We start from the raw sequence: 22944 nt of genomic DNA, 5'->3' as shown, positions 1-22944 counted from the left end.
GATGTTAGCAGAGGGGATGTAGGGTTAAGAAGAAACAGCATATCAGAAAGGACAAGCTCTGGCTGGCTGGGATTATCTGGCAGTGAAAGAGTGGCCTGGTGTAGCTGCATTCCCAGCACGGGAATACCGGGTCTCCCTGCATGAGGTCGTTAACGGTGAAGCACTGGAAAGGAGTAAGCAAGAAGGGGTGTGGATAAATTAGCGGAGAACTGCTCCCGGATGAAAACCTAAGGGAGCAACACCAGCTATGACTGGATGGTTTCAAATGGACAAAAATGCTATCAGAATCCAATCCAATGGCTTTTCGTACTTCGGGGTCGGGGCACTCCGGGGGAACAGGGCTGGTAGAAATTCCCTGTACTAATCGTTTGATGACTACGTCTGGGCCAGCAGCCACACAGCAGGTAGCAAGAAGCTCGGGACAGAGGGAAAAGTGAAACTATGGACTAGAAGTCCAGAGACCGGCACATCGGAGGGCAGGAGCCTTAAAACGGGACTTTGCAAAGAGAACACCTTGTTTCCAGTTACACGGAAAACTCATGAGGGAGGCAGTAAAGTCCGGTTAAGTTTATTTCCTTAAGATCCGAATTCTAGCTTGCAGGGCTGCATAGGGCAGAGGCTATACACTGGTGCATATGAGGGCTGGAGGCACAGGGAATCCAGGGTGGATGATACCTTCAGGACCAAGGGTGTGAGGGGCGATGCTGGGAGAGTGGAGGGTGAGTGGGTTGGAAAGAGGGAACTGATTACAAGGATCCACATGTGACCTCCTTCCTGGGAGAGGGACGGCAGAGAAGGTGGGGGCCGGGGGGAAGGAGACTCCGGATAGGGCAAGATATGACAAAATAACAATGTATAAATTACCAAGGGCACATGAAGGAGGGGGGAGCGGGGAGGGAGGGGGAAAAAAGAGGACCTGATGCAAAGGGCTTAAGTGGAGAGCAAATGCTTTGAGAATGAATGGGGCAGGGAATGTACGGATGTGCTTTATACAATTGATGTATGTATATGTATGGATTGTGATAAGAGTTGTATGAGCCCCTAATAAAATGTTTTTTAAAAAAATGAAAGGTTAGCACTAATAAGTGGTACCAAGTGTTGACGTGTTGCGCTGCCAACCAAAAGGCCGGCCCTCTGATTCCACCAAGAGGTACCTTGGAAGAAAGGCCTGGCAATCTACGCTGGAGAGACAAGTGATTGAGAACCCAGCGGCGCGCAAGTCTACCACGAGTTGAAATGATTCCGTGGCAATTTCAGTACAGGGTTTTGTTGTTGTTGTTGTTGTTGTTGTTGTTGGATGGAAACCGGAGAGTTCCACTGTTCTACTGCCTGGGCTGGCATCTTCCTACTGTATTTGCGGTTCAATCCAACCCTGCCCTGAATACTCCATCTAGATGCAACTTCAACCATTTGGGGAATTTCGTCTCCGGATGAGTAGGAACTTAGCTGTGCTCTGTGTTCACACTCGGCCTGCGCAGCACAAGCCAGGGAGAGTACAGGCAGCAATGCCCAGCCCCAGAGGCGATGCATTCAGCCAAGACAAACAGCTCACGAGGGAATTCAATATGCACCCTCCGTAAAGAACCCGGCCTCAATGTGGAGATTAGTTTCATTAGGTCTCTTTGCCAGACAGGGACTGGGTGCTTCCCAAAGGGTACACTGTGAAGGTCTAGAGACAGGAGCGGCGGGGGTGGCTTGGTGCGGAATCAACCCCATGTTAACGCGTGGCTCAGGCTCACACAGCCTCCATACAGAGCGATGACTTCCCAGTGACTCAGCTTCATTCGCCGCAGATTCGTTCACTCTGCGTATGGACAGGGTGTGCGATGACACGGGGACCACGCGGCCCAGAAAAGAGCAGCTGCCTGGGCTTATTTAAGAAGCATCATTCGCACACCCAGTCCTTTACAGTGGAGTAGAAGGGCCAGACAGGAAGATGCAGTCCCCACCTCAAACCCTGGAAGTACTTCTGGGGCCAAGAGCTCACTGAGTGTCCAGTGTGTGCGGCTGCCCTGCCTCCCTCCCACTGGAGCCTTCCTGAGAGGGCTTTCGCTCATGCCGGCTCTGCTTGGGATGTGGCTCTCGGGAAGAGCAGCTGCCCCTGCCCTCGGCTAAGGGTTTCCCACTTAGAACGTTCTTTTGAAACCTCTCCAGTCGGCAATCATGGAAGCGTGTGGTGTGCCTTCCGGTGTGTGTGTGTGCACTTCATCGTGGTGACTCCTACGCATGCTCGAGAAACTAAAAGACAAACAGAAACCGCTGTCGAACTTGGTCTCCTAGAAAATGCTCTGAAGTAGTCGGCACGATAGCAAACGTGTTATCAGGTGCTATCAGGTGACGTCTGTGCCAGGACTGCTCTGTTACTATTACTTCTAAACCCTCCTGGCCTCGCCCATCACTTCCTCTCCCAGCCCCCACTCCGTGACAGCTCTGCCACTGCTCTCCCGTCCGAGCACGACCCCCCCCCCCCGCCCCGCCCGCCCCGCACCCCCACCCGCCAGCGGCTCCTTACCATTCCGTAACACTTTTATGGGCTCTGATGACTGAGGTCTCGATGTCTATTGGGTGATACCGCATTCCTCGCAGCTCCATGGCTTCATCCAGGGCTCCCACGACATAGAGGGCATCGTGGCGCTCTGGGTAAGAGGGAGGGAGGGAAAACGCACGATGTGAGCCCTAGCTGCAATGCGACTCAGGCTGCCAGAAGGGGGAAAACCCCAAAGGAGTGAGGCAGGGGTGCAAAGCAAAGGGACCGCTGAGCGAGGCATCGCTAGTTCTGTATGCCGGGCAAACGTTGGCAGAGTAGGTAGGCCCATGGCACTGAGCTGGTCTGCACATGCCCGGCATTCCATCTGCACCCTCAGAGTCAAGGGCAAGAAACGAATCTCACTTAAGATCAGCGTCTTCCCCCAGGCAAACACATGATCCCATCTCTATCCATCTACTGCCACAGGGGGCTGAGTATGTGGGCTGGCAGCCGATCACTGGACCCCGGCAGTGTTCCACGATTCCTACCCAAGGGGATTTTACCTGCCGGAGGGAAGTAGAATGTAGGTCCAAACCCAAACCTACTGCCACTGAGTCGATTCTGCCTCACGTGGACCCTGTGTGGGGTTTCTGAGCCTGTAAATCTTTATGGGAACAGACAGCCTCATGTTTCTCCTTCTGGACAGTGGGTGGGTTTGAACTCTGGTCTCAAAGTCAGTCCAGGGCTGACTGGACAGCACTAGCAAGGCTCCTAAGTAAGACCGCCAGACTTACACATGGCAGCACGTTCTTACGTCTCTTAACCGAGCAATGCACATAGCGTTCTTCGAAGGAAATAATGACTTCCCTAACTGACTTAACCACGGGGCTTATTTCTTTCAGTGAGGCAAACCTTGACACCATGATGACATGTCATCATTAGTCACAGGGATGAAATGTGCCCTTAATCTTTAGGTGTACTAAGCGTGGCAGGGTGATTCTGAGAGACATGGCTGACATAAATAACCTAGCGCCAAACATACATCGTTTCTCATTGGAGAACAGATACCCAAAGGTGCGTCCATTCATGCACAGGGGCTGCCCGGACCTCAGCTTCTCTCAGGCCTGTGGGGCATTTATGTTTCCAGGGAACCAGAGAGCAGAGGGCACAGCAAGAGGTGGCCTGGCAGACAGTGGCCCCTTCCCAGCTTTTCTGAAGAGGTGTACATTTTCACCGCCTTTACAGCTCTACATTTAATTCTCCACAGGAACCCCAGAGAGCATGCTCCACTATAGGAGTCTATCACTTTCCTGACCTGAAAATGGGATGCTAAAACGTGTTCGTGATTTCCCCTGAATGTAGTGCTTGCTCACTTGGCTTAGCTAAGCCCCCATTCAGTTCTTCGGCATGTGTTAATGCACCTGGCGGATGTGTCTAAACTCATTCCATTGGGATTGGGGTTAGGCAGCATCGCACTGAAGAACAACAACTCTCATGAAGTATCCAGGTGCAGCCTTTCATTTCAGTTCAGTGCAGCTAAGGGGCAGCACCCAGCCTGGCTCTGGAAGAGGCGAAGGGCCTAGGCCAGGCACCCTGACTTAGCCAGGTCTTCCGGCTCCCCAGCAGAGGGCAGCGGTGTCACTCAGAGCACAGGCAGGAGAAGGTTGCCGGCTGAGCTCAGAGGAAGGTGGATGCAGGAGGAGTTGGAATGCTCCGACTGCTCCCCTCCTTTCGGCTGGGTCCCTGGGAGAAGGCAATCGTGAGAAGAGCCAGCAGGCTGTGCCCTCCTGGCATTGTTTTGGGAACACGCTGAAGTATGTGGTTAGAATTCTTGGATTCTAGTAAATGGCAGAAAGGCTTGCCTGGTTTTAAAGCTTAGGAGAAGAAAAGGTATGTGACACATGGCTTCCTCTAAGCGGGCACACTTGGCCTCTGATGTGCCTGCTTTTTAAATGTAGTTATGTTTCAGGCTGGTGAGCAGCAAGGACATGCATGTCCTCCTGGAGATGCTTTCAGTGGCAAGGGAAGCCCTGCCCCTCTTCAATGGCAGAGGGATCAGATGGGGGCTGGTTGGGGACAGGGGTGTGTGTATGGGGAGGGGGGCAGGGCAGCAGCAGCCTGCCTCTTCTGTATGGGAGTGTTGGTGGCCTGAGATCCCTGGGTAAACTCTCACCTCCATTAGCATCCGTTAGCTCGGTTCTCCGTAAGAACCCCAAGTAGCCTGTCCGTGCCCAGACTGTCTGGGTGTCTCCAAAACTTAGTCGTGAGTTGAAGTGATCTGACTGGAGGGACTCGTCTCCATAAATCGTAAAGTAGCCGCTGGCGTTGTGTGCACTGTGAACCCAAATCTGTGAAGGAAGCAAAAGAGACGTTTGCTTGATGCGCTGCCCGGGAAGAGGCTTTACAGTTATTTTCACAATCCAGGAAACACCCAGTGCTGCTAAACGCCCTGCCGACAGGACCCTGTGTTCCCAGTCAAAGCCAGCTGAGTCCCTGACAATAGAAAACCAGGAGAGAGGGAGATGAACAAAACATGTCTTTCATGAAGACACATTCCTGAAATGTTCCCAGTTCTGGGAATCTGCAGGGTGAGAGGTCTGTCTTCCCCCGCAGTCTGCTCTCCAGGTCCTGGGAACATGGCCATCTGACAAGGCGGGCAGGGACCTGGCTCTGCTTCTGCTCCCTGCCCCAGACACAAAGCAGGCCGCGTCTCCACTGGAATGGCGAACACCCTTTGGCCCGGCAGTTTTACTTCCAGCAACGGTTTTCAGTGACATTCTTATATCTCTACAGAATTGTGTCCTCTCAGTCCTGCACTTTCCACATAACAGAGAGAGCTGAGTGACGAACAGAATTTCTCCCAGGAGAAACAGAGTTTGGGGACGTGAGACCTGATCCAGGCACATGTGCACACACACACGTGCTACTCACTCCTTCCAGAACTCTCCTTTTGTGCGGAGAGACACAAACAGAGGTCTGTCAGGTGGTGCTAAGGGCTCGGAAGGGAAAGGACTGAAGTGTGACTGGCGGGTGTACAGGAGAGACCCAAGGGAGCAAGAGAGGGGAGCCCTGCAGAGAGCTTGGGGAGGAGTGCTTGGCTAGTGCCAAGGCCTGCAGGGGAAGCGGCCCCTGTATTAGGAATAGTGACAGAGGTGAGGTGGGGTGGGCGGGCGGTGCCCAGAGAGTGATAAGCCACATGAACAGAAAAGGAGTTGGGCCAGATACTTAGGAGGCTTCAAATCCAGGGTTTTCCTACGAGTGAGGCAGAAGGATGGGAGAATTGTGAACAAAGGAGGGGTGCGGACACTTGAAGGTTTCCAATTCTATGATTGTGCGGGCTTCTCTCTAGGAAGGCCAGATGATGGGGCAAAGGCAGAAGCAGCAAGATTACACTGGGGACTCTTTCTGTGGTGATCTAGCAAGAAATGGTGACTTTCACTGGGACGGTAAGAAGCTTCGCCTACCAGAGGATTTCAAAAGCAGGTAATTCGACAGGATTTGTTGATAGATTGGAAGTAAAGCCTACGACAGAGAAGGGAGTAAGAGGGCAATCATGACGTTCTGTGAGCTTTTGTCTTTTTTGGCCTGGGCAGCCAGTAGGATGGAATTGCTGTTTACTGAGAGGAGAGAATGACGAGGGCAGGATGTCTGTGGCAGGAAGGAGACCCGGAGTTTTCTGTTGGACTTAGTCAGTTAAGAATTTCCAACCTCAGAGGCCTCTAGAGTTTAAAGGAAAGGTTATAACTTGACTCATCTACCTGGCAGCCAAAAGGTCTATATAGCATTGAAATCTACGGTAATGGAAAGGTTAATTTAGGAATTAAGAATAAATCGAGAAGACAGCACGTGAGTAAGATAAATAAAAACATTAAGAAGTACATGAGGAAAAGGGACCATTTTAACACATGCACAATTCTGCAGCAACAGCAACAAAAGATAGGCCCATTTGAGGGAAACGAATGATAGAATTGTAGGTGAACGGATACACTGCACGGCGTAAGATCTGGAAATAGATACATCATACAACTATACATTTATATTACATCATAATATATTATATAATAACAAGGGCTCCTGGGGGGTAGGGGAGAGGAGGGAGGGATAAAGGGGAGTTGATATCACAGAATTCAAGACAAAAGAAAATGTTTTGAAACTGATGGTGGTAGCAATTGTACAACTGCATGATCTAACTGAATTATGGGTTGTTATAATGTGTTTCAGAGCTCACAATAAAAGGATTCATAAGAGAAAAAGTGTGTGATTATGTGGATGAATAGGCCACGCTGGTGTGTGTAAAAAGACGTGTGTACGTAAACGCGTGTGCATGGCTGCTGTATCCGTAGACATACGTGTACACATTTGTGTGAGCTGCAAGTATATCCACCTACTGACCACACTGACGAAGGATTCCACACAACTTGTGAGATTCGTTTACTGTTGAGAAGCCTTGACACTCTAGGAGTGTCTCCCAAAGTGGGTGACACCACTGACCGGGGACACGGGACTGGTCCAGGGACTGCAAAATCAGGTACCTACATTTTATCCTGGCTTCTAATACAAAAGTATGTATGTGCTGGTAGGGCTCAGAGTAGGAAAAAAAAATTTTTTTTTCTCAAAAGGAGGCAAATAAGTTTGGGAATCTAGGGATTATACTTGTGAAGGATAACTTGGTAAATGGGTAAACGTGGTTCACCAAGAGAAGGTTCTACATCCTAGGTTGGTGAGTGAAAAAAAAAACCCTCACATTTCTAAAAAGGGTGGGATATTTTGGACCAAGAGAGACCAGGGGAACCTCTGAGATGATTGCCCTCAGCTAACCTTTCAACAGGGCCTTGCAGTGATTCCACAGCACACCTTTCTCTCCCAGCAGACTGGCTTGGAGGACAAACAGCAGAAGCCATGGGCTTTCTTAAACAGCTAACACAAGGTACAGGGTCCACACTGACCCCAAAGCAAGGATGAGAAGGTAAGAAGGCAAGGGAAGCGAAATGAATGAAAACACAGTAAACAGGCCTGAAGGAATGAGAATGCTGACATCTTGTAGAAATTGTAATCCAAAGTATGGGGCTTTTGTGGAAAAAGTGTTAAAGAAGCCCAATTTGCTGTGTAAACTTTCACCCAAAACACAATAAAATCACAGTAAACAGGTAGGTGGGAAGTAGATACAGCAGAGGAGAGAAGGGGTGCTGACTGAACCCGGTACATGCCAACAGTGTGGTCAGAAAGGTGAGGAGTCCCTGACAGAGAGCAAATAGGAGAAGCCCGTCAGACAGAAGAGAAATCAAAGAAACAGCCCCCTGAAGAGCAACCAAACAGAGTATTCAGAAGGAGAGCGTCAAAACAAGGTGAACTGGTTAAGATAGACAACAGGCGATTAACCTTTGCATTTGGCGATATGTAAGTCTATGGTCATCTTGCCAAGAGAGATTTGAATGAAACCAGGACAGTGAAATCTGAATGGAGTGTGTGAGAGAGAAAGAGAGTCAATACACAGCATGGGTTAATTCTTTTGGAATAGAGAAATGGGTTGACTGCCAGAGTAGTTGTTGGGTCAACGAAGAGTGTTACTTTGCTCTTTTAAACGATATTTCAGTTACATGTTACATTGCTGGTGAGAACAAGTCAGTAAAGGCAGAATAGGTGTAGACTGCAGGAAAGAGGTGTATGACTGGGTCAGAGGGGTCTCAACCCAATACCCAGGGAGGGTCTGGACGTAGGACCACAGTAGGAAGGTACGCTATCCTGAACAAGGCAGGTAGATAGAGTCTTAGGTGAAGAGATTAGCAGATGCTCTCTCCTCAGAAGACAAAGGGAGATCCGCTGAGAGCAAAGAATGGAGAGAAAGAATTGGAGGTTTGAGGAGAAAGAAAAACGTGTGATATACTTGATCTGGACAGCAGGAGAGTGTCTTGCCCTGGGGAATGGGACAGAACAGGAGAGCAGAAAGAATGGTCTAGGAGACAAGACGGCCTGGCAGCATGCCTCCATGCTTTCTCCGCCACGTTCAGGTGGTAGCATAGAGCAGAATGGGTGGAGCTGGTTTCAACATTCAATATAATATACACAGGTACAGATACGAGCTAGAAACACAGGGACTCCACGGCAGATAAACCCCTCAGGACCTATATTGAGAGTAGTGACATCAGCAGGGTAAGGGGAAGGTTGGGGGAGAAAGGGGGAACTGATCACCATGATCTACATATACCCCCCTCCCAAGGGGATAGGCAACAGAACAGTGAGTGAAAGGAGACATTGGTCAGTGTAAGACATGAAAAAATAATAATAATTTATAAATCATCAGGGTTCATGAGGGAGGGTGGGGAAGGGAGGATGAAAATAAGCTGATACCAAGAGCTCAAGTAGAAAGAAAATGTTTTGAGAATGATGATGGCAACAAATGTACAAATGTACTTGACACAATGGATGTTACGTCTGGATTGTGATAAGAGTTGTATGAGCCACTAATAAAATGATTTAATAAAAATAATAATTATAATATAATGTGTCATTTTATGACACAAATATATAACGCTTATTTTAAGAATACATTTGCTACCCTTTATTGATGCTTATGATTCTAAGTTGTATCATCATTTCCTCTGTACCCTTTCTATCTTTCCTGATGAGGAAATTCCAAGTAACGAAGGCAGGCACATGGAGACAAAACAGAAGGTGAATTATGTCGAAGGCTGAGAAATAAGGACATTCTGTCCACCTATAAGAAATTTCAGATTTCTATATTTTCTAAATTCTTCAAAGATAATCTGATACTTCCTTAAGGAGATCTCATTTTATAATCCTGAACCTCCACAAAATCATCTAAGTAATAAAGTTTACCTGAAGTTATTTTGAAGTCATTTCCTTGCTTGCTCAATTTAACCAGAACTTCCATTGAGGATCAAAAATGTGCTAATGCTGTTTGTTGACTTCAGAGAAAACAGAAGATATGTACCAGAAAAATAAAGTTGATCTGGGAGGTTATATCTTACAGGAAACATTCTATCATATTACGCACCTCACCAAGATGTGAGTCTCCCAAAGGTCCTTTTGTTTCTGGATTAGCAATTATGATCCGAACGCCTGGAAGGATCTATTTGAGAAAGAAGAAACATCTAGTCAATGGGCAGACAGACAGATAGTTCACAAATTTATCTCTATGCTTGAGGTAGTAGTTTATTGTGCCAACCTGGCTGATAAACACATGTGGGGTTAATTGAAGGGCAGAGGGATAAACGGCTCATGAGCCTCGCCTTTCTAGTTCTGGGTCTCTCACTTTGTGATGGTCGGACCAAGGTGCAGCTGCCTTAGCTAGTTCCCTGCTTCAGCTGGCAAGGCTTCACTTCCTGCAAGACATCCCCCAGGAGAAGCCACATGGACCTGCCCGGATGCAGCCCTGGGTGCTGGAGCACCCGTGTGGAGACCCCTGATAGTGCTGAGATGCTTACACGTTCATTGCCTTGGCTTTCCTCCTGCAGTTGGCATCACTGCGTCTGTTTTGTGAGATGGAGGAGGACTTTGTGGATTGGTGTTGGACATATGGTTTAATGTTGGACTTGTGGGCTTGGGCAGCACTGGGTTGGGATGTTTTCTTGATGTGCACTTAACTTCTATATAAAACTCTCTCTTATACATGAGTTTCTGTGGATTTGTTTCTGTAAGGTACCCAGACTCACACAATGGTATTTGTCTGATTTCCTTCAGAAAGTGCCATAGCCTTTGTACATGAGCTGTGTGCTCAAAGGAAGCACTCAGAAAGTAAACATTACATTACATAATTACAGCCAAATATATTACATAAAGACAGCTCAACGCTTACCTTTTCATTGTAATGACTAGAATGAGATATCATTTGTGTGAAAGTGAGTTTGGGATTGCGAACAAAATCGTGATAAATCATAGATACACACACACACACACACACACACACACACACACACATATATATATATATATATATATATATATATATATATATATATATATATATATATATATATATATATATAACTTCTAGCCTGATGATTGCACAAATGAATTTTGGGTCACTTCAATCAACTTAGTCCCCTTAAGAGGAACACTGGGTCTCACATCCTGGCCCGTGGACGTGGGCGACAGGCAAGGCCGCTGCAGTCAGGGACTGAGGAAGTCAGGCGGGAAGTCCTCGGGTATGAGTCTGCAGGTGAGAATTAGCTAGCAGGGCAGAGAGCTGCTTTTATGGGAGCCAGGAATGGAAGGTTCAGTGTCCACTGCTAATCTGCTATGGTGTTTTATTTGTAATTAGAATGTTTGCACCAGTTCCCATCTCTATTCCATTTGTTTTCAATGGAATCTATTAGGGAACTTTTCCCTATAAGTATACATCTTTGATTATAATGGATGCTAATGTTAAGCATTTCTTTCTTCACCCAAATTTAGAAAATGTTCTAAATCCCATGGACAGCCCGTATATAAGGAAATGAAAACTCATTCCAGAAATCGGAATATAGCCTGGCTCAGTTCAAGCAGTTTAATGTCATGTGGTTAAAACAAGGTAACACATCTAAAATATGGTTAAAGGAAAAAAAGTTATCCTTTCCCCTAAGTCTGAAGTGAGAATTTGTGGCTGACTAACATTATATCAAAATGTGTTGAGAATATTATTTCCTGTTAAACAAAATTGTAAGAAGATTTCTAAACGTGTGGCCATGTAGTTGCAGGTAACAGAGTAAAACTGCCAGTAGGGGATTTTTAGGCTATAACCTTATGGGAGTGCATGGTCAAGGCGCTCTCCTTTAGCGTGGCTGCTGGTTTGAACTGCCAACCTCTCGGTTAGCAGCTGAGTGTTGAATCATCACATCACCAGAGCTTTGTGGTGGCACAGCGTTGAGCTGCTAACCTCAAGGCCAATGGTTGCCACTCTGAGGGAGCAGGAGAGGCTCTCTGTTTCAGTAAAGATTCGTAGACCCAGCAAGCCCATGGAGCAGTTCCACTCTGTCCTGTAGGGTCGCCAGGAGTCAGGATTGATGGACAGCTGTGGTTTGGGTTTAGACACAGATACTACAAGTTCCTGAAGCAGCAGGAGACTCCTGTAGAGGTGTGTCCAGTGAGGGGTGGGTAGTCTGACTCCATCAGGGAGCAACTGAAGTCAGTGAGACCCAAACATTTCATTTTAAATCTTCATTTCTGTTTAAATGAGTTTCATATGCCACAGTTCTATGGCAGTGCCATCAGGCACACATTGTGGTGCTAATGGTAAGGTCAGAGGTGCAAAACCACCGGTTGGTCCTCAGAAGCAAGGCCAGGCTATCTGCTCCTGAAAAGATCTACAGCCCTGGAAACCCCTCATGGGTCCCAATGAGTCCCAATCAATGCAGTGGCAGCAGATGGAAGTCAGAAGCTATTAGTTGTCCTTGGCTATCCATTGTTTGTCTATCACATAGTCATGGACAGACTTATTTCTAGCGGTTTTTATTGTTGTGTGGTCGAACTGATTCAGACTCACAGACTCCATAAAAGACCAGGTAGAATTGTTCCATAGGATTCCCAGAGCTGTACCTCTTTCTGGGTGTTGATCGGTGGACGGTGTGAAATGCCAACCTCCTGAGTAGTAGCTGAAAATTTTAACCCTTGCATCACCAGGCGCCTTGCTTTTTCTTTTTGTTTTTAAGCTAGGCATATTGATACTCAGGATCAATAGAGTATTTCTCAAATTAACTTTCAGTTAGTGTGACCATTTGATTAAATCTGGCCAGAGGTATGAAGTGTGTGTGTGTGTGTGTGTGTGTGTGTGTGTGTGTGAGAGAGAGAGAGAGAGAGAGAGAGAGAGAGAACAGCAGCTTGTGGGCTCCTCCCTTAGGCTCACATTTCTAGTTGCTTCCCTCTTTTTCTTTCTTGGTAGCTGGTATGGAATGTCCATCTTAGACCATGACTTGACCTTGGGAAGTAACCCTTTTAGCTGAGGATGCCTCCTTCTAGACTTTTCCATAAAAGAGTGAAAAACATCTAACTTGTTTAAAAGCACTACTATCTGAAGTTTCTGTGTTCATGATCAACATAGTCCTGATGCATCACTTTCAAGAAAAACTCTTGCAAAAAAGTGTATAGAATACATTTCTTAAAATTTCAATGTATATCTCCTCAAATTCTCTTATATATAGAATCACAACTTTCTTCTTGTAATACTTACTTTTCCTGATTCCATTAGGGGTAAACTATGAGGGGATCCTCTCTCTACTAAGCGGACTCTGTAAAATAGAAACAGAAGGTATTGTAAAGTTCAGTTTCCTGTATCAACGATTCTCTTCCACCGGTGTCCACGCTTGGTCCTGTGTCGGGTAGGTTGTTAGGGTGTGTCACTCTTGTTGGCGAGTGCTGCTTTGTGGAAAAGATAATTTTGAAGCCAAAGACCATGCCCTCAGATGGTAGGGAACAATGGAAAGAGAACAGGAGAGAGAGCACTGATTACGAATGACCATTTAAACCATGACCTTTCCAGGCTGATGGTTCGTTCCAGAGTCCTGGTGCACATCATTTTCCATTTGGAAGTGGGCTCTACATTTGGATACCAGGTAGGAGAGATTAGGGTCATTGATAGGTTTTAAACATATCACCATATCTATCTCTAACTGGTGGTCCTCTGGAAAGGGGAATGGTTGGTTAAGGAAAGAGTGGTGATGCTGGTGGAGACAGAATGAAACTGAAACGAAGATCTGAAGTCACATTGAAAAACTCAGTGAAGTCATTGAGAAAGCAATTCTGCATTTAAAGTAACCGAGATGCAACTTCCCCTATGCAGGAAGAGAATGAGGAGTCATGCACTGATAGTGATACTTGTCCTGAGCACACACCTCTGTGCACAGGGGAGACACATATTAATTAATTCTGCTTGGGAAGGCTGTGCCACCGTGAGCCGCAGCACGGAATCCAGCTATTGGATCGCGTGTGCTTGCGATGTACGACGGCAGGGCTGAATGAACACAAGACCGGCCAATCAGATGGCAAAACCTCCTTTAAGAAAAGATTTTTAAAAAGAATAAATTTAGAGATATTTTATGGTGACTTAAATCACTGCCAAAGACAGGCTTGCTAATCCCAACTACAGCCAGCGAACAGACACCTTCATTGCATTATTGTATGTACTTTATGCTCTCCATTTCCAATTGTCCCTGCGGGAAAGATGAGGCTTTCTACTCCCATACGCAGTTCCAGTCTCGGAAATTCACAGGGTCAGGTCTCCCCAATACTGAGCCAGAATGGACTCCATGGTAGGGAGAGACATTACTAATTTTGCATTCCTAACAGAGCTACAATACTGTACTGCAGTGCATTCTTCTAGGGTTGATTTTTACTTAAATGAAATAAAATGAAGGAGAAGACAAACAAACCATAGGACAGAGACAAGGACGAGTGCTGGTGCCCCCTCCTGGGCCTGCCTTATGCACAGGGCCAGAGGAAGGTTATTGACAGTTGATTTGGGGATGCGGGACAAGGTTTATAAAAGATCAATTTTTCCCTCTGCTGCCGCCATCTACATCTTCCCCATGGAGATCTGAAATTACCACTAGTCACCCATTCTCATGCATTAAGCACAAGTCTTTCTCTGTAACTAATATGCAGAAGTGAGAACTCAGGAGGCAGTGAAGGGGCGGCACCAAGGAAAGAAATTCTCCACTTTTGCTTTGGCCCAGGACCAAGCCCGCTGCCTGCAGGGGGTGAATTCCAGTAGGCCACCCTCCCGCCCCTGGTCTCCTTAGAACACTGGTGATCTTCTGCAGCTTGGGAGCTTAGGCTATGGAACCTGCTGACGTAAGACTCTTAAGGGCTGCTTGGCTGTCATTAATATGGATAATACTGCATGTGCCAAACAGAAATGGTGCCAGTACATGAGGGAAGGGGCATCAGCAGGTGCAAGTCCCCGACTTGTTCACGGCTACCACTGTCGGGTCCCTGGGTGGTGCACATGGTTGAGTTGTTGCTGACTGAAATACTGGAGGTTCAAGTCCGTGCAGAGGGTGTCTTGCAAGAAAGGCCTGCAATCTACATACCAAAAATCAGCCACTGAAAACCAGGGAGCACAGCTCTACTCTGATATACATGTGGGGTCGCTGTGTGGTCAAGTCAACATGATGGTAACTTGTTAACTAGGCACTATTGCTGGGTCAGGGGCCCTGGCGGTGCAGTGGTTACACACTGGGCAGGAATCTGTAAAGTCAGCAGTTTAAACCACCAGCTTCTCGGCAGGAGAAAGATGGGCCCCGGGGGCGCTCTGAGTCAGCATCAACTCGAGGGCAGTGAGTTTGGTTTGGGTTTTGGATTGCTTGGTGAAGGGCCATCCTCGTGGTCCGCCCATGACAGTGAGCGTTCAGTAACGGGCAAACGGTTCACTACCGGTCAACAGGATTGGCTGCTTCTCCTCTAGCCTGTGGTGTAACTTCTGACATGACTTCAGGAAAAAGTAGCCTGTGAAGGAGGGAATCACCAGAGGTGAGGGTGGAGGAGGATGAGCGACTCCTCCTCGGTGTGGGAATACGCAGGAGATGCTAGAGAGGGAGGAGACCTGAAGGGCCCAGCAGTCGACATTCCGGTGCCTTTTGTGTTCAAGGGAACCTGGATGCAGAACGCTACACAGAGGCAATCAAAGAAAACCAGCTGAGATTAAAAAATTAAGCTCTTCTAGAATATTTGAGTAGGTGTAATGACATTAACCTTCACACATAAATTACTGGCTACATCATTGTAGAACTACAAGAAAGGAGAACTTTTAAGACCCAGGTAACACTAAGCTCATCTAGATGGATAATTATTAAAATTTTGGAAAAAAGACCTGAGGACTGACTTCCAATAAAGACATCCACTGACAACTCTGTCCACCAGCACATCTCTGTGCACATGCCACTGAACGTGCCTTCAAGCGGTCCTGGGTTAAAAACATGCCATCAGAAGACTACTTATAATCATGAGAGAAAACCTAAAAAGACGATTTTTGGTGTACATGTCCCATGCAGCAGTACAGATGCCGTTTTAGGTCTATGCGGTACAGAAAACATCAGTGCCCTTGACGTTGGCTGCCCTGCTCGCTGTGGGCACAGTGTATGATACCAGAGGGACTTGGGCAATTGAGGAGAATGAATCAGCCTGCATTCAAACACATGGATTCCACCGACTGGCGATGAGCTACAGATGGCAAAAGCAATATGGGAACGAAGCCAAATACACTGGAAAAATTGTGTGTAGGGGGAAGAAGGAGGCGGATCTGTGGAACGTGTAGAGAGAGAGAATGGAGGAGACAGGGAGTTAGGGAGATCAGTGTGCTCAGTGCGGTTGCCCGTGTCCACCCCCCACCCCATCCCCCAGTGAGCAGGCGTTGAGCCCTCTGCCCAGGGCACTGGGGTTGCTGCTGTCTGAGAGGCAGGCAGCTGGCCAGTAACTGGACTGTGAGTCCTATAAAGGGCAGACAATCGGCCACGGAGTGAAAGAAACACTTAGCCAAAAATATGGTCTGTTTCAGACGAGCAGTCTGGGAAGGGTGAGGGGTCGGCCAAGTTTCCATTTCTGCTTCCACTCTGCCTGCCACTCACTCTATAACCACCTCCACTTTAGGACATTAGAAATGCCTGCCAGGCAAGCTGTCTGACATGCCAGGCAGCTCGGACAGCTTTACCATTACTGAGATGTCTTGAGATAAGGCGCACTGGGATAATATATGAAACAAGCCTACTGGAGACAAAGGCATAATGAGCAAGTATCACTGGATGATGGCTCCCTGAGTTGCACACAAGGTTAAGCACTGGACTGCTAACCAAAGGGTTGGTAGTTCAAACCCACTTAGAGACACTTTAGAAGATAGGGTTGGTGAGCTGCTCCCAAAAGATCAGAGGCTCTGCACACCCTATGGTGTGCAGTTCTACTCTGCGCATGAATCAGGACTGATGCCCAGGACAGCCCAGCTCCACATCTTCCCTCGGGGTTTCTACGTTAGCCAGTGCTCAGCCAATCTGGGGAAGAGAAAGGGCAAGGTTCTTTGGAACCTGAGGCTGAACCTCCTCCTGAATGCCCACACTTTGGCCAGTGCTTTGTTGATGAGCAATTCTTTCTTTTCCCTTCTTCCTTCCTTCCGACGTTATCTTGTCTCATCTCAGAGAAGGGAAGCGAGAGGGAATATCAATTGAGAATCTGTGTCTATGGATTGTGGCAGGAAACTAATAGTGTTAAGAATTTCTTCTCTGTGCTCTGTGCTTTTTTAGTGTTTCATGCCCAGATAGGTGTGGGGTGCTAAATTCACTACGGGTGGTCTCCAAATGAAAATACTACAGATATTGCTATTATATGTCACATAAGAAGACCCTTGGTCTACATTAAAAAACAAACAAAAAACCCAATAATATCCACATGGTAAAAAGAAAGAAAATAAGCCTTATAAAAAGTCCAGATATATGGCAAGCTGGGAGAGATTTGCAGTTGGTCAATGGAGTAAAATATTAATGATGCAAAATAATTCAGAGAAATATGAGAAGGCATCAGAAATTTCATGGAAAAATTGGATCATCTTTTCATTCCATTTTCCTAGGAACTTTTTGAAACCCATTGTAAATGAAAATAAAAGGCGACTAGAAGGACATTTCATGCTGTCATCAACTATACACAGAAGGTCAGATAGTCCTGTGACAGAGTTGGCGGTTCTGTAGTAAGAGCCAGGTTCCAAGCCCCACAGAGGGAATCAGAGTGGGATGTGTCAGTTCCTTGTCATCCAAACCAACTGCTTCCTTTGCCACGAGACCAGAGCTGGATGAGTCCTGGCTCCTACTACTGGATGCTTTGACCACAGATGTGAGAGAAGACTCCTAATCAAAGGAGGGGGTATGTGGAACAGCACTGTACACTGTCATGGAATCCAGACTTTCTGGAACCATTGAGGCTGGAGGAACTCCTGAAACTAGTGCCGTGAGATCATCTTTACGCTTTAGACCTTAAACCCAAACTGGCCCAGCTGTCTTCTTGTACGTTAATTAGCAAACCTTATCAGCCTTGAGCATGGAGAATTAGCTATGAGATCAAATTGGCAACGGCAACCAAGAAAGGCTGGATGGGAAGTTCAGGGAGCAGTGAGCTGATGTTAACCCTGGTGGCGTAATTTGAAAAGGCCTAGCAAGACTGGCGGCACAGCCGGGAGAATGTAGTCAGTGTCGCTGATATGTCTATGTAGAAATTACTGAAAAGCTTCAGTATTATTTTCATCAGAATGAAAACCTTGCTGTGGCCGCTGACTTTGTCGAGCCGAGGACAATACATCAGGGCTGTTGAGCAAGTCAAATGGTATGAATATAGAGTGCCTTGCCTCCAGTCTGTGTGTTACATATAGATGTTGTCAGTATGAACACCTGTTCCATCAGAACCAGTTCAGAAGGCTTACAATCCAAGCCTCCGGCTTGAGAGGTGGAATGGCCGTAGGGGAGGTACCAAAGGCTTACGGCGCAGTCGCTGTCGGAGAACCCGGAGAGCTGGAGGGAGGGTGGGAAGAGGCTGCCAGACGGAAGGAAATGAACAGTGAGGACACACTCCCAAATGAAGCGACGCTGTTGTGGCTCGGCTCGCCCGCCGGGAGAGTGTGCCTTGACCGACTTAGTCTGGCTCAAGCAAAAAGGAAAAGGAGGCTTGTCTTCAAAGAGTGATTATGCCAAGGCTGAGTATCTAACAGAGATCAACTCTCAGGGCAAAGTACCTGCCGCTCAAGCTAATGCTGGCAGAATGGGTTTCAGACAATTCAGGAGTCGATTAAAGCAGTCAATTCGTGGGACTGAAATTTTATTGCCACTTCTCTCGCTGCCTACCAATATCCATTACTGCTGACTGGATTGTCTTCGGGTGGTGAGTCAGAACCCTCCCTGCTCCAGCCAAAGGGCTATTTTTAACCACACTGTATAAGCATAATCGGGGTACGTAGTTGATCCACTCTCATTTTCACATCCGCCTACAGTGTAAGTGCACGAATCTAAATAAGGTCTTGAGGATTGGCCTCTGTCTCATCCCTGACCTTTTACATTTTCAACTCAAAACCAAATCCTGAACTTAGAAAAGATGTTTTTCCATCCTATGCTGTTATATGGACTTGACATTCAATGCTTGCCCTTTAAAAATAGACAACAAAAACAGCAACGAATACCCAGACGTGTCCCTAGAGAGAAAGCTGAGGTGAGGGAAATCTGATAGAATCTTTCCTTGTCCCCATCCCTGAGCCATTCCCAGCAGCCAGCGTCCGTGAAAGTGACGCCCTGGAGGGCGAAAGCAACCACACACCGATCGGAGCAACGCTCGGGAGGCACATGGATATTTACGCTCATTCTAGCAAAAGGTGTTTATTTTATTTTTTCTTTAAAGTGTTTCCTTCTTTTTGAAGCACTTTCTGAAACCACACACCTTGACCTTCCATCAAGACTCTCCAAGAATGTGACAAAAAAACAACAACCCAAAAACCAAACTTGCTGCCATCGAGTCAATGCTGATGCATAGTAACCTCCTGTGGGTTTCCGAGATGAACTGTTCACAGGAGTAGAAAGTCCAGTCTTTCTCGCACAGAGGTGCTGGTGATTCTGAACCGGTGCCACGCAGGTCACAGCCCGATGCATAACTACAAAGGTGCCTTTATTTAGCTTCAGGGTTCTTCATGGGGTGGCTCGGCAGAGCCAGGGTGCTTGGCCCCAGGCCTGGTGCTCTTTCTAACACTCTGCAAGACCCCTTGATCTTACAGAAGTGTGTGATTCCTGCCGCCATCCAGTGAACGCTTCTACTCACTAAACAGGGAAAAGACCTTTCGGCAGCCTGAAGCCACAGAGCATTTGTGAAGGAGACTAGTGCAGTCCCCTTGGAAGGGAGTCCATTCTGGGAAAGGAGTTCATTGACTGTTGCTGCCATGTAGGCAGTATAATGTATTTCATTGGTTGCTACAATGTCTATCAAACCATGGCTACTGGGTATGCATAGCAATCGCAAAATAAAATTTCACTAAATGCCCAGTAGAGGAGTCATTACCAGAGCAATACAACTGTTACTGTTAGAAGTGCCAGAGGTAGGAAAATGGAAAGAAAAGACGATACAAAGTGATGATGGCAACATCTGTACAAGTTCGCTTGACATAATTGACTTATAGATTGCTCTAATATCTGTAGGAGCCCCAGTAAGATGATTTAAACCAACAGTTCTCAACCTGTGGGTGGTGACCTCTTTGGGAGTCAAACGACCCCTTCACAGGGGTCACCCGATTCATAACAGTGGCAAGATTACAGCTATGAAGTAAGAACAAAAATCATTTTATGGTTGGGGGGGGGGGTACCACAACGTGAGGAACTGTATTAAAGGGTCGCAGCATTAGGAAGGTAGAGAACCACTGATTTAAACAAAACCAGAAAAGACAATGGAATTTCCCCACCAACCTTTGAAGCCCCCTTGTACAGTCCCTTCAGAATGCTTAGAGCTGGCGCTCCTGAACAGAGGATCACAGGACAATCGATCCTACTTAGCAGTCACCATTTCCTTCCCCTCCTCAGCTGATTTCTCTGCCTTGTATCTAACTGGCCCAACAGATTGCTTCCAAGTGACCAGACCTTGCTTTGAAGGCAACCTGCCAACGCCAGCTTATTACTGAGCAGACTTGTCATCTGCTGAGCAAAGAGACATGGTTAAGCCTCCTTTGTTTGGCTTAAACCTGTGGGCATGTGAAGGGAACCTTAGTAAAATCCTTTACTTATTCTCCTCTAGAGCAAAACACAGTTCTTCTATGGGCACCAACAGTGTCCCTGATTATATACTTTGAGTTGTGTAACCATTCTCACCTACTTTTTCTTCCACTATTGACATCAATTTCCTGCCCCCAGGCACCAAACTAATGGCACAGTAGGTTAAGCATTAGACCACTAAGGACAGAGTGGGCGGTTCAAATCCATGAGAAGGGTGAGACAGTCTGCTCCCTAACGGTTACACATCTTGGGAACCCTTAGGAGTAGTTGGACTCTATCCTATATGGTGTCTCAGATTCGGAATCACCTTGATGGCAATGAGTTTTAGTTTTAAGGCACACATCAAACCTTTCCATTAAAAATGTACGCTCCATCTTTTTCCAAAAATATCTTAAGTATTTGAAATGCTCAATATAATCAGAGAATTTTAATAGGCATTTTAAAAGTCCACAAGATGAAGAAAAAATTAAATATTCCAAAACTTAGGTTAATTAATATAGGTGCTGTCATCACACTTAGTTCACAGATTGCTGGGACATAAACAGAGAAGAAAAATTAGACAAGTTTTATGTCAGAGTTTGTTATTTTTTTTAACAACGTGCTACTTCCTATACTCCTAGTGAAGCATAAAAAGGAATTCTTATTAAATTAACAAAGAAAAACATTAAGTACTTAACTATAACAGATACCCATAGTCATACATCTAAGAACACTAATGTAAGGCAAAATACCAAAGCCACCATTATTTCTAAAGAAATTCCTCCCTGAAATAGCAAACCAAAAAACCAAACTCCATGCCGTGGAGCTGGCGCCGACTCAGAGTGACCCTATAGAACAGGGCAGAACTGCCCTTGTGAGTTGAGGAAACTCTTTACTGGAGTAGAAAGCATCGTCTTTCTTCTCCGGAGTGGTTGGTGGTTTTGAACTGCTGGCTTTGTCTTTAGCAGCCCAATGCATAACCTCTAGAACTAGAATGGTGTCTGGCTAACAAAGGGAGTACATTAGGAAGCCATGGATAGAGGAGGAGACAAATCTCAAAATCATAGAAGGGACGAGTCTGACTCTTCGGATTGAGAGGAGCATAACCCTCAGGGTGGCCCTGGGTTACCCTTTGGGTCTGGACCAGAACTAACCCCCAGGGCGTAATTTGTGTCAAGCAGTAGATAGGACTATAAAGAGAACAATCACCCTCAGGAGGTGTGCACACATTAGTGCAATCAAACATTTAAAATCAAGACAGCAGCTTTTACCAAAGGACAACCTTGCACAGGGTTGGGAGAGGAGGAGAAATGGAAACAGGAAGCTGAGGGAGGGTGTGGGATCAGATAAGGTACATTGAAGGGATTGCAATGAATGAGCTGAAACAAAATATATATAACAGTTTAAATGTAAAACGGACGATCCGCTCTGTAAACTTTCACCATTTCTCTCTCTCTCTCTCTCTCTCTCTCTCACACACACACACACACACATACATACACACTACACTAAGCACACATCGACAGTCTGGGCTTTGCCACAAACAACTAGAAGGTGTAAGGAAGAGACCTGCATACCAACCAGTGCCCAGTGCCAATCGCTCGAGCACAGGGTCTCTTTTGCGAAAGGCCAAAAATGGGTATTCAAAAAACTGAGGAGGGAAAGACAAACCAGAAAACCACTTAGCATGCCTTTTGTCCTGAAATTAGAAATTTAACTTAGATTTTCTTCTCTAAGCTCTCTCACGCTCTCACCTCATCTACCTCTGTCTCACATCATCTAGACTCTTCTATCAATCTCTCTCTCTCTTCCATTTCCTTTCCCAGCTTTGACTAGTGGTGTTTTTTCCCTTCCTGTTGGGCATGTAGTCCTGACCCATTTCACTCCCACTCTCACCCATATAGGGGTGGAAGACACGCTCATTTGCATAGTCTCTTACTCACAAGCCTTTTGGGCAGAGAGGATCAGATTCTAGAACTCTTCACAGATTTTTGAAGGGTGCTACTGTAGTCCCCATGTTACCTAAGGATGTTAATCTAATTCATTAATATTTCTATAATAAATAGTGAGGCACATTGTTTATAGTTTCATACTCATTCATAAAGTCTTGCTGGCAAATTAATTTATACTGAATTTAGGAATAAGTTTGTGGAAAACATTATGGCCTTTGAACTACTGAGTTGTGTAGTATGCTAATTAGATCTTAATAAAGTTATTAAAAAACCTAGGATGTAAAAACATAGGCTTTAGTTTCAGATTTATAGACAGATTGAGCAAATAATAGTTTCCACATTAGCTCCTAAGCAGCACTGGTCAGGTGTCCTGTAGACTAGTCCTCTTGGAACCTGTATCGTGCTTTTCTCTTCATCAGACTGGGATTTGGATTTTTTTCTTGGGGGCGACCACAGAGGTGGACCATCATTATTTTGAGGGAACAAATGACAACATACATACTAGCCACATGACCGTCAACACTGCTGATGCTGACTTTGATCGATGGTTAAGACAGTGTTTGTGTCCGGCTTCGCCACTGGAAGTTTACCACTCCCCTTTCCACACAGCGGCGTCGGACAGGAAGTCTGTGGGTGCAGCTTACCCTTACGGAGTGGGGAGTTCAGCTCCCCTTCTCTTGTCTTTGGGGTTGCCGCCAAGGAGCTGTGGGCTCACATGAAGGCATTCAATTGCCAGCAGAAAGCTGATCCATCTACGGCGCTATCTGGACAAAGTGAAGCGCAGAGATGGGCAGAGATAGGGATCAACAGTCCCTAATGGTCATCTGGTCCTTCCTGA

General features: G+C 46.4%; 1 protein-coding gene across 4 annotated transcripts in view; it reads right to left on the bottom strand.

Annotated features, from left to right (window-relative positions):
• Positions 1–22944, bottom strand: part of DIP2C (disco interacting protein 2 homolog C) — a 521839-nt gene that overhangs the window by 3891 nt on the left and 495004 nt on the right. For all 4 annotated transcript variants that reach the window (XM_075550143.1, XM_075550144.1, XM_075550145.1 and 1 more), the window contains 4 exons: positions 12633–12690; positions 9483–9557; positions 4641–4815; positions 2513–2636 (listed from right to left, as the gene is read on the bottom strand). In XM_075550143.1, the coding sequence (XP_075406258.1) occupies positions 2513–2636; positions 4641–4815; positions 9483–9557; positions 12633–12690 (432 nt within the window). The remainder of the gene's footprint in view (positions 1–2512; positions 2637–4640; positions 4816–9482; positions 9558–12632; positions 12691–22944) is intronic.

This window comes from Tenrec ecaudatus, chromosome 5 (assembly GCF_050624435.1).
Source record: "Tenrec ecaudatus isolate mTenEca1 chromosome 5, mTenEca1.hap1, whole genome shotgun sequence".
Taxonomy (NCBI): domain Eukaryota; kingdom Metazoa; phylum Chordata; class Mammalia; order Afrosoricida; family Tenrecidae; genus Tenrec; species Tenrec ecaudatus.
This window is presented reverse-complemented; position numbering and strand designations above follow the sequence as displayed.